The following is a 12284-nucleotide window of genomic DNA, read 5'->3' on the forward strand; positions in this document are numbered from 1 at the left end:
CCCACGTCAGTATAGCAGAGACGAGAGGCTACAGAGGCCTTTTTTCTCTGTGGGGCCAACAGTAATTGAATAAGAACTGAAAAGCAAACAGTAAACAGAAATGCTCAAACTGACTGGGGGGGTACTAGGGAGGGTGTATGCGTTGTAAATTAGAGAACAGGATATCCATGTTTCTTTGATTCTCCTCAACTGCGTGCATACATGCGTGTGTGGAAAAGCACAACTTCAGCAAGAAAATAAGGAAGCATTCCACAACAAAGATTTTTTTTTTTAAAAAAACCTACCAGTCTTTATTCTCAGCACCCAAGGGGTATCCCCCACCCTGATTGCCTTGCAGTTTTGCTCACCAACCCAGCGCCTCAGTTCGCAAATATGTCACCCATGGGCATCCAGACACTTTTGCACTGTGTGGCCTGGTAGAGAAACTCTTCCCCAGCTCCCTGCTGGATGTCAGTCCAGCAACGCTGATCTGCTCCGTAGTTCACCCATGTCCTCTTCAGGTTGCCAGCGGAAGCCCATTCCACAAGTGCAGAACCCTGCAGGATGGGGAGGAAAAAAAAACCAAACACAAAATGGGGGTTCTTTAGATCTATTGAGCACCTTCTTAGCAACATCAAGCCTTCTACCTTCAGGGAAATCTTTTTGTATTGGCTTGTCTGCTGCACAACTCCTGTCTATATGCTCTAGATTGCTGTTGTAGCAGATTCTGAGAAGTATCCTCAGGTCTTGAGATGGTAGAATGGAAGGTACCATTGTGAGGGAGATATCATTTGTCTCAATGCTCTCAAGTTTAAGAACTCCTTCCAAGGAGAAAACTAGGGCAGTCAGGAGAGAGGCTTATGTAACCTCTTACTCTAATGTGGTTGATTTAATTTGGGTGGAGGTTTTTCCTTATGTGAGGAAAATTCAAAAACTATATATCCCCCATGTGCATTCCAAAGTGATACAGTCCATGCTATCATCTAACTTCCCTGCAGGTGTGGATCAGGCCTTAGTTCAGCCATGCTGACGAAACCTCTGCAGCACCCTGTGACCCAAGAGCGAGCCCTAGATCGCTGGTCTTCAACTAGTGGAACCACAAGTGGGTCACAATCTAATGCGTGGCCACCTTTCTTCTTGCTGATCATCAGAAAGAGCCACAAAGACCAGAAGTTTATCTTGTCACTCTATCAAACTGTTCAGGGATGGTCAATAGTAATAAAAGTCAGTGCCACCGCCTAAAAAGGGCTTCATGGTCACCGAGTGGGAAGGAAGCTGTTTTACTGAAAAAGACAGGATATGAATGTTTTAAATGAATGAAAAAATATCAAGTATTTTTAAATTCATAAGCCCCACTAACCTGGAGGCGGTAAAACCCTTGGTACACATTCTCTGTCTCTACTTCCCCCCAGCACTCTTCCTCTCCCTTGCAATTACCCTAGCCTCTCTCCATGAGCTTCTCCTTTCCTACAATTGCCCACCCCTATGTCTGTGACCCCCCCCCCCAAGTCAGCTTCATTCTCTCCTATCTTGCAGTGCTGCTGCTGCCAACAACTGGTCCTGCTCCCTGCCTTTTCGAACAGCAGAGAGCAGTGAAGTCAGTGAGGAGGTCAAGAATGATGAGCTCGAACAGCAGTGGCTGCAGTAGTGCTTTGGCAGTAATGGAGATGCAGAGAGGCAGCTGGCAAGCATGGAATTCCATCTCCACCCGTCCACCACCTGACATGCTTGCATCACCAGGCCTCAATAGCAGGCCAGCTGTGTACCAGGCTGTGGTTGAGTCATTAATAACATGTAATATGTTATTTAATAATATGTTAATAATTAATAACATGTATGTAAAAATATCTCAGAGACATGATGCAACACCGAGATATGCCACAGCCCCTATCTCACAAATTTTGAAAATATTTCCTTTTTCAAGCAGCAACTGTTAACCTGCACATGCCCGATCTCGTCTGATCTTGGAAGCTAAGCAGGGTCAGGCCTGGTTAGTACTTGGATGGGAGACCGCTTGGGAATCCCAGGTGCTGTAAGCTTATACCATAGTCTTTCGAGACTGAAGACAAACATTTCAAGCAAGCTGTGGGCAGGCATTTTCACCACACCCAGATTAAAAGCAGGCAGACCCATTCAAAATGTTTTGGAGGCCAGGCTTGGCCTTCTCCGCCCATTAGCCGTCTCTGATTTCTTGGACCTCCAACTCTTGAGACAGCAGCTCCCCCCCCCCCCCGTTTTAGGTTTCTTCACAGCCTGCTAAATTCTGCTAAATTCTCTTTTGAGGAGTGAATGGGGAGGAGGTAGATTTCTTGGGAGAAATGATGGATCCTCAAGGGCAAGGCCTTTTAACAGACTGGTGATATTTGGAGAAAGCATGCTCAGGCATTTTTTAGTAAAAGTTAGCAAACAGATAAGCTTTTCTAGATTATAAAAGCTATTGAACCCCAGAATGAGATTCCGTGGCCACTGTGACTAAGCACCAGACCATGGTTTGGACACCTGGCAAGCCTGTCAGGGTTAGAAAATTTGGTCTGGATAAGGTAGAGCCTAAGCTATGTAAAATGCTGAATCACCAAGCATCAGGTGAACAAGCTCACTATTTGTAACAGGTGCTGAGTCAGCATCAGGAGGAGGAGACACCACCCTTCCTAATTCACGCTCAGTGCTTTAAAAAGCCTGCAAGAGCACTCACATGCAGGACGAGGGAAAGGGGGAATGGCTGGGAAGGCCGGAAAAGCAGGGAAGGCTGATTTATCCTGTGTATGGCAAGCTATGCCGTTTTATGTTTCCTTGCTACGCTGCTATTATTTTCTGTTATCTTGTAAATACTGACTGAACTAATGAAAGACTTGTGTCTGAAAGTACTCTTTGTGTGGGCTGAGTCTTTGAAGCCGCATTCCGTTCCGCGGAGAGCAGCAGATAAGAAAGCTGCTCCTTCTTCGACAAAGCCCATTTGAGATAGCCTAAGATTGGGGGGCAGGGCCCACACACTTCTGTCTGCCCACCTCTTCCACTGCTTCTCTTCCCACTTCCTGGATTAGAAAAGGAGATGGAAACAAAGTGGAAAGGAAATGCAGAGGAGAGAAGGGTGGTGGGTTACAGCAGTTGTCTTCAACGTTTTTTGTGCCATGACCCGAATGAATGAATGAATGAATGGAGACTGGGGACCCACCATTTGTCCTGCCCCCCTCCTGGGATCCTTTCTGCCCCTCCCTGCCCATGTCATTGCCCAGTCTCCACCCGTTATGCCCTCCTAAGACTCACTGTTCACTGTAACCAAATATTCTTATTACAGAGAGCAGAAAAAGTTAGCATGAAGCCTGGCACTCATGAAAGCAATTTCAGCACAACTGTTAAGAACCTGAGCAGGTCTGGGACACCATCTCCTGGTAGCTGAAGGGATATACCAGATGCTTCCCCCTTTACTTGATGATGCTCAAGTCCAGTGGACTTCAACCTTTTTCATTCCTGTAAGTTGTCGCAACCCCACAACTGAGGCTTTGTGACCTCATTGGGGTCCTAATCCGAAGGTTGAAGAAACTCTGTTTGGCTCCCACTGACCTGAATGGCTTCGAAGGGGAGAGGGAGGGGTCTTTTGCATGGCACATTCAGGGGCCTGCAAAACTTAGTGCTTTGCACCCCCCTCTAACTATGCCACTGGTTCCCTGCTGAACTCAGAAGAAATGCTCACCTCTTCAGAACCGAAGTACCACATGGCTTGTATGTCTTGGTGCTCAGCTAAGGCTCGGCTCAGATGGTCCCGGTTTCCAGAGATGATGTTCACCACTCCACCAGGGACATCCGAGGTGTCCAGTACCTGATGGAGACAGACAGAGAGAAATTTGTGTCATTATTTAAAACAATTGCTGCTACAATTTTGGGAAGGAAGTTCAGTCTGGGTGTTATGAAAGAGGTCTTGGAAGGAAGACACCTAGATCGTCAAGGACAGGACAGAACCTATCTGCAGATTTTTCTCTCTAAATTACTGGGGATTTTAAATTATATCTCCATGATGTCAGTAAACCAGACCTAGCTTCTTACCAGCAAAAGTTGATGAGTTTTCCTTTTGCGGCAATATTATATCTAAATCTGGATTTGATTCCCTACCGCAGTGGCCATCACTGTGTTTCACTGGGACTCCTCAACCACCAGATCAGCATGTGTTGGACAAGCCTCCATGAAATACACTTTCCTGCCACTACTGATTTTGTCTGTAGGTTCAGTTATAGGGAAGAATGTTCTAGGGCAGAGGACATAGATCTAAGGATGTATGATTCAGTTATTTTGCTGAAGCTAAGCAGTCTAGATTTGGTCAGTGTGACCACCTGGGAACCCCATGAATACCTGATTTGAGTTCCAAAATGGAAGAATTGAGGACTATAAATGCAATCAATACCTAGGTGGCTCAGAGTGTACTGATGGACCACTGGCTGATTTTTGATAGACCACATGATGGCTGTTGGGATTCTTGCACGGAATGCTTGACTAGGTGGATCCTTATTTTCTCAGGCAACTGTGAAGAGATCCTGAGGTGTACCCACTAAGGGCCCAAGCCTATCCAATATTCCAGTGCTGGTACAGCTGTGCCAATGGGGCATGCACTGGGCAGGAGGTCTGCTCTAGAGGGTAGAGCCTCCGTTTGCCTGAAGGTAACATCCGAAGGTCGCCAGTTCGAGGCTACCGGCACCGTGAATGGCGAGACCTTGAAGCAGCTGACAAGCCAAGCTGAGTTATTCCACCTGCTCTTTGGCTGCCCTTCAAGTGAGAGATGAAGGAGCTGCTTGTTAGCCTGGGAGGAAACTGGAGGCCAGAATGTGATACCAGATCATAAAAGATCCATCTGAAATGTTGTGGTTCTTGAAAGATAGAACCTTTCTTCAATTGTAAAAATCCCTACGGGGATTTAGAATATCCTGCCTATGTAAACCGCCTTGAATTAAAGTCTGAGGAGAAATCTGACGACCAAGAAAGGCGGTATATAAATACCTGTATTATTATTTATTTATTTATCCTGTAATGGTGGGGCAGTCACAGAGCCCTCCTCACGGTATGGGAACATTTGTTCCCTTATCTCAAGGCCGTATTGTGGCTGCACTGGTGCTGGAAAGTTGGATAGGATTGGGCCCTAAGTAATTTAAATTACAGTGAATGGACCACAGAGATTCATTGTACTTTAAAAAAAGAAAGTAGACCATGCATAATTGAAATTTGTTCTGGCACTACTGCCCTAGGTCACACTTTCAACCTGCCTGGAGTTATAGTAAGGCCCAACAGAATGTGGCCAGCACCTTGTAAAAACATTCAGCCCAGAACATGGCCCAGAAATTCCAGCAAAAGGCAGGGTTCCACAGCAGACAAATGGATGCCTGAAAAAAGTTGTATCTGCTTCAGCAAGTATCTCCAGTTCTTGCATAAATAATAAACTTTAAAAAAATCTTGATAAGTATGCGGTTTTCTGATCTAACTCCTGCAAAGAGAGGCAGACTTTGGGAGCTCCTCCAGTTTCTAGCAACAGTTTTTTTGGCAACAAGTAAACCGGTTTCTGCAAGACTAGTCTCAGCGGGTTACAACATCCTTACAATCAGTGCCAAACAGTTTTATGAACAATTTCACATCGCATCTAACAAAATGGGTTATGACGATTTTGTAACCTGTGGTTTGAAATTATGTATTGCTAGAGATTCTCGCCAGCTGCAATCCTAAGCACACTTTTCCTGTGAGTATTCGTCACTTACTTCTGAGTAGACATGAATAGACTTGTTCTGTAAACCTCTGACAGTACATAACACTTGACATAGGCAATCCACCCTTATATCTGAAGTACCTTCAACAAGCTAAGGCTGGTATGCCAGGTATAATCCTCTGCTGGACAGAAATAAAATGGCCATGCTTATTCATGCTCTGGTAGTATGAATGGACTTGTCTGGACTGCTGCCATGTGTAACACACGGAGCTGCCTTTGAAGACTGCTCTGAAACTAGTACAAAGTACAAGAGGGAGGAGGTCTGGTCTAGAGGGTAGAGCCTCCGTCTGCCTGGAGATAACATCCACAAGGTCGCCAGTTTGAGGCCACTGGCACCACGCGACCTTGAAACAGCTGACAAGCTGAAGCCAAGCTATTCCATCTGCTCTGAGCGTGGGAAGATGGAGGCCAGAATGTGAAGCCAGATCGGAATGAAACACCTGAATGTAGTGGTTCTTGAAAGAAAGAACCTTCTTTCAAATTGTAAAAATCCCTATTTAATAAGGGATTTAAATAAAGCCTGCCTATGTAAACCGCCGTGGGGGCAGGGGAAGTCTTGAATAAAGACCAAGAAAGGTGGTATATAAATACCTGTTATTATTATTATTATTACAACCACTAGGCTATTGACTGGACCGGTTCCCTGGAACAGTTCTGAAATTCTTGCCATGGCACCTTGCCTTTAAAGCCCTAAACAACCAGAAGGACTGCTGTCTCCTACATGAACCTGCCCAAGTACTGAAATCATTCTCCAAAGTCCTACTCCGAACCTCAGCTTTGGAAGTGAGGCAGGTGGTAAGCAAATGCTGCCCCCCAATTTCTTTTCAATGCCAATCAAAGCTCAGAAGATAATTTGCTCAGAAGATTTACCATCTTATAGCCCAATCCTGAGGAATGCAGAATTCCTCAGAAGTTGAGGTCATGACAATCCTGGTGCATCAAATTACTCTGGAATCCAGTTTGACAGCTTTTTTTGTGTTGGAACATCATGTTCCAATGAAAATATTATTATAACTAATACCACAGTATCAGGTTTGTGCAGAACAAGAGCAGATTCTTTAGGACACGGACTTTGGCAAAATCAATTCTGACAGATAAAAACTGGCAGGCAAGCAAGTTTTAAATTATCCAATGAACAAACTAGCCAGGGCTTGATGAATTCCTTCTGCGGTTACAATAAAAGCTTTATCATCTGGTACCTGTGGGGAATGGGGATTGCTGATTAACCAAATATAAGGGTTACAAAGCTTTTACTTAACAAAGCTCAGTCCCGCCTATCAGCCCTCCCCCCCCAACACTGACTGGATAGGGCATGGCTCTGTGGTGTCACCTCCCTTCTGCCCTCTTCCAGTCCTCATAAAGAATAGGGAGTCTCCCTCAAGATGAGGGATGCAAAAAGGCTCATTTCCAGAAGGCCCCTCTGAGGAAGGAAGGAAGGAAGTGGGGGAAGCAACACCTCAGAGCTGAGCTCTGCCCAGTAAGACAGTGGGGGCAGGGGAAGAGACAGGAGGAGATGTTTGTTAACTGGTGCATTCTCTGCCCACTGCCCCGTCCACCTCACTAGGAGGATGGAGATATCGGTTAATCAAGTTTAACGTAAGAACATCTGGATCAGACCAAAGGGGGGTCCATCTAATCCAGCTTCCTGTATCTCACAGTGGCCCACTAGTTGTCTCAGGAAGCACACAAGGCAACAAAACACTTGCATCTTATTGCCTCTCCCTTGCACCTGTCCTTCTGAGGTAACCTATTTCTAAAACAAGGAGGTGGCACATACCCATCATGGCTTGTAACCTGTGATGGAACTTTCTTCTATAAATTTGTGCAATCCCCTTTTAAAGACATCTAGGCCAGATGCCATCACCACATCCTGTGGCAAGGAGTTCCACAGACTAATCACATGCTGGGTAAAGAAATCTTATCTTTTGTCTGAACAAATTCTCCCAACACTCAATTTTAGTGAATGTCCTCTGGTTCTGGTGTAGTGTGAGAGGGAAAAGAATATCCTTCTATTCATTCTATCCATCCCCTGCATAATTTTATATTTCTTAATAATGTCCACCCTCAGGCACCTTTTTTCAAGGCTAAAGTGTAGCCTTTCCTCATAAGGGAGGTGCCCCAGACCAGAAATATTTTTGGTCGCTCTCTTCTGCACCTTTTCTAGTTCTATTCCACTATGTCCTTTGTGAGATGTGGCGACCAGAACAGGACACAATACAGTTTACCAGTTAGCAAAGTGCCAGTCAGCAACATTTATGCTGTCCTCTGGCAGCCATGCTTCTTTGGAACTTTCTAGTTTAATGGCATGAAGAAGTTGGCCCAGCTGCGTCATCGGGGGCAGGATTTAGTTTGTTCAAAAAGAACTTGTATGCAACAGACTGCTGGTTCCAAAGCAATGCTGCTTTTTAAGATTACTGTTCTAATTGGGTGTGATACGGCAAGTCATAATTAGCAATGTGAGGATAACCTCGACCTCTTGCTTCCTGTTTTTGTTTAATTTCCTGGCAGGATTTCAGTCTTACCTTTGAAGTTAAACGAGCAGATAAATATATATATATCTATGGCTTTCTTGCCAGCCTAATGGCTGATGTCCTCAGATGGAGGAAAGGTACAAAAGGTCTAAATGCTTCAACCCTACACACCAGTACATCTCTACACAAACACACACACTGGGACAGTGACAGCCACCACCAGTCAATAGACACACCAGGAACGCCAGCACATCAGACAAATGCTCTGCCAACATAGCTTGGAGGTCACTCAGGTGCCAATGCAACTCCATTGGAAGACAGGTCAAAACAGGGTGGAGAGTGGGATGTGGGAGGAGAAGGATGCACTCTACATCCTAACCCCTCTACAGACACTTGTTGTGCCCCACACTGGAAAAATGATACATCAACAACATCTACCACAGGTAGGAGTAACCCCATAAGGAAGAATGGAGAAGGGAAAAATAGTAGAAAACTGCCATGTCTTTGCCCCACCCACTTTCCTATGATGGAGCATAGGATACAGACTATGTTTGGCATCCAATCACATGCCACCGTGCTGGGGCAAAAGGGACAGCTGTTCTCCTGCTAAATATAAGAGGACAAAACTTTAAAAGGTGCCTCTTTGCCCAGTTAGCAGGGGTGATACAATGAGCAACACAAGGAACACGCAGGGATTTGATAGACTGGATGCCAAATTTAAGCCATTCCTGCCCAATGATGCATATTACACAACAGGGACCAAATGTGTACACCTGTGGGCTGGGCAGAAATGGTTAAAGGAAGCACAATATGAAAGGAGGAAACAAGATCTAACATTTGGAGCAGTGGTTCCCAATTTTTAGGCGCTCAAGCACCACTCAATCATCATGGACCATATGCAAGCCCCCCCCCACCCGTACACAAAAAAATACAATTAAATTTGGCTGTCCATGAGGAAGAGACGCTCTGCCAGCTGCCAGCTGCTCTGCCAGCTCTGCCTGTTCTCTGCCCTCTCTGATAGCTGATGGGGAAGCATCTCAAGTGAGTGCTTCCTCATGGATTATCAGAGGGGGTAGAGAAAGGACCACCCACAGCTGCAGCCAACATTTCAGTGCCAGCTGAAGGTGGTCTGTTCTCCACCCTCTCTGTAGACCGTGGGGAAGCGTTTGCTTGGCGAGATGCTAGAAGTGACAGAAGGTGATAAACTCCCCCCTCCCAAAACCCCAAGACCTTGTGAACCACTTCTCAGGGTCTTGCAGACCACCTGTCGACTGCAGACCACAGGTTGAGAACCACCGATTTAGAGGGACACCAGAGAAAACTGAGAAAGGTAATTTAGTAGAATCACTGGTGGCAAGTTATATTAAAACAGATTAACCAACAGCTGTAGCTGTGAAAACAGAAGCCAGTGTACAGCTTTTGCAGAAACAATTAATCAAACAAAACCCTGTATAACCCTTGAGACAAGCTTTTTCTGTCCCCTAATCTGATTGCTGAAGTATAGGAATCCTATATAAACTGCCCTGAAAGTAAGCCCCATTGAATAGGCCTTACTTCCAAGTAGATGCGCCTAGGCTCATGCTGTAAATATTTTACACAAACTAATAAAAATTATTGAGTTAAGCCCTCCCTCTTGTTCTTGTTTTATTTAATCACATACCCCAATAGTTTCAAAGAGCCCCCCCAGCTGCATTTGTTAAGAACTCCAAGACACACTGGCGTTAGATTGTATTTTGTAATTCTGAACATGAGAAATACTGGAAATGCATATGACACAACTGGCCAAGTGAACTTTGTTTTTATAAGAAAACATCAGTGTAAAAAAAAAAATCAGTAAAAATAGACAGATGCACTAGAACCATGAAGTAGGTCACCCATCTTACAAGAGACAAAAAATAAATCAAAACAGCAAAACAAATAGCAACAAAAAGTCTTGTCTTTTCACACTCGTAAAGAAATCCCCAAGCACATATCAAAAGTCAACAAAGCTGAAGTGGAGGAACGCTTGCCTGGGCGTTTGATTTTTATTCTGAACAACAAGTGCTTAGGAAATGGAGTTTGTCTCCTACAGCTTGTAGGAGAGCTTTTAAATCCCTGCATTCCCTGTCAAAGCAAGGTTTGTTGTGAAAACTCCTTCTGATGTTCCTCACGGATTAAGATGGTCCAATTTGCTTATTGTATCTGAATGCACCGATGATAACAGCATGCCTGCAAATGGGTCAGTGAAATTGGGGAGCCCTTTCCACCCAGCTCTGCATGAATGGATGTGCTCTCACATGCCCACTGACAAAGTTTGGTTGGTCAGCACATGGAAAAGGGCCTCTCTCTCTCTCTCTCATGGCTGCACTGTCTCTAAACCCTCATGCAAGTCAATTCACACCAAATTAAAGGTGAACATGTTGACTGTACCCACAGTGGTATCTCAAAAGGTGAGCTCTGGAAATGTGCAGAAATTCTGCAGAATTGTTTGTCTAGTGGCCTCTCAACCAGATTCCCCTCACTGTGGCTTTCAGTGCAAGTTCAGCATGCAGAGTGGACATGTACACATATGGAACTCTTTTTCACTACTTTAGATTTCTACACACAGTTCAGATTAATAGCTGCCAAGTAAGTGGAGTTAGAAAAATACTTAAGGTCATGTCACTCAGAATAAAAATCCACTATGGTGTCCCACAATGGTGGCCTTCCTCCATTACAGGCCTTCGATAAGTCATTCTGGGTGCCTTTTCTCAGTCCGAAAAAGTAAATATTTTTGTGGCAACTTGTTTGAGCTTTTCCGATTTCTGAGTGCGGCTTGAGATGCTAGGCTGAAAACGGCATTTGTTGAGCGTGTTTATGACCAGGATAGCTGCCTGCAGTGCTGCTTTTTATGACTGTGCTGCTCACCGTTTTATGATGCTTTGTTGTTTTACTGATTTGACTGAGTTCACATTTAATTGCTTTACAAGTGGAATTATCTCCAGCCCCAAGGAGGAGTGAGTGCTCCTATTTGGGACTCCAACTGGGCTGGAGAAGGAGCCTTGCGGCGTTTGGCTGGGGCTTGTGGACGACACTGGTTGTTTTTCCCACTACAGTGCTGAAGTCCTCAGGATTGAGGCCGGCTGCCAGTGCTTTGCTACTGAGCAGCGTTTCTCAAACTGTGAGTTGCAACCTGATGTGTGGTGGGTCATGACCCAAAGCTCACTGTTGGGTTGAAAATCATTACTGAGATCCACCAGAGACTGCTTTTGGGTTGCACTGGGACCACAACCCACTCCATGGCCTCCATGGAAGAGACTTCCTGTTTGCTTCTGCAGAGCATTCTGGGGGCCCATGGAGGCCAATGGAGTGGGTCCGTGGGCCCAGCACAACAAAAGCAGCCTCCAGTGGCTCCCAATAATGTTTTGTCACATGACAGTCACACGACACGTCACATGACAGTGACACGGTTGCAACCCAGCACAAAGGATGAGGTTGGTGTATCAGGTTATATTGTAGTAGTAGCTGATGGAGCCATTTTCCAAGCATTTGCTTACTCCCTTTTAAAAGACATTTAAGCTAATGGCCATCACCCCCTATCCTGTGGGAATGAATTCCATAAATGAATAATGCAACGCAAGGAAGTTCTCTTTTGTCTGTCTTGAGTTAGCTGCCAATCAGTTTCCTTGGATGATCCCCTTTCCCCCACAGCTCTAGGATTATGAGAAAAGGAGAAATACTTCTCTCCGTTCACTTTTGCCACACCATGCATAACTTTACAATCCTCCGACACAAACCCCACAACTAGAACCTTGGACAATTAATGGTCTGAGAGGTCTAATTTTAAAATAAAGTAACAACACTGATAAACACACTAGACAATGTCCAAAATAAATGTTATACCTAAAAGAAGCCTTCCCATTCGCTTACCATTAAAAGAAAGACTTCTTCATTTACTAATGTTTTACATTTATGACCTTTATTTATGTTTTACATTATACCCCTGGGGGCTGGGGATAAGAATAGGCCCTCAGGTTGGCTGTACTTGTCGTAAGAGGCGACTAAACAGCCACCGGGTAGATGGGACTCGTCAGCCTGGGAAGGCAGCTCATCTGAGAGAAGGAAAACTCTGA

The 12284-nt window shown here is 45.0% G+C and overlaps 1 protein-coding gene and 1 pseudogene across 1 annotated transcript in view; one reads left to right on the plus strand and one right to left on the minus strand.

The window, feature by feature from the left end:
• Nucleotides 1–285: 285 nt before the first annotated feature.
• The window catches only part of ALDH16A1 (aldehyde dehydrogenase 16 family member A1), a 45567-nt gene continuing 33568 nt past the window's right edge, over nt 286–12284 (minus strand). The window contains exons 17-18 of the mRNA XM_066627313.1: nt 3671–3796; nt 286–536 (exon numbers count right to left, since the gene is read on the minus strand). Of these exons, the coding sequence (XP_066483410.1) occupies nt 360–536; nt 3671–3796 (303 nt within the window). The 3' untranslated portion in view covers nt 286–359. The remainder of the gene's footprint in view (nt 537–3670; nt 3797–12284) is intronic.
• Nucleotides 1899–2018, plus strand: LOC136655120 (5S ribosomal RNA; annotated as a pseudogene).

The sequence above is a fragment of the Tiliqua scincoides genome, chromosome 5 (genome assembly GCF_035046505.1).
Source record: "Tiliqua scincoides isolate rTilSci1 chromosome 5, rTilSci1.hap2, whole genome shotgun sequence".
Taxonomy (NCBI): domain Eukaryota; kingdom Metazoa; phylum Chordata; class Lepidosauria; order Squamata; family Scincidae; genus Tiliqua; species Tiliqua scincoides.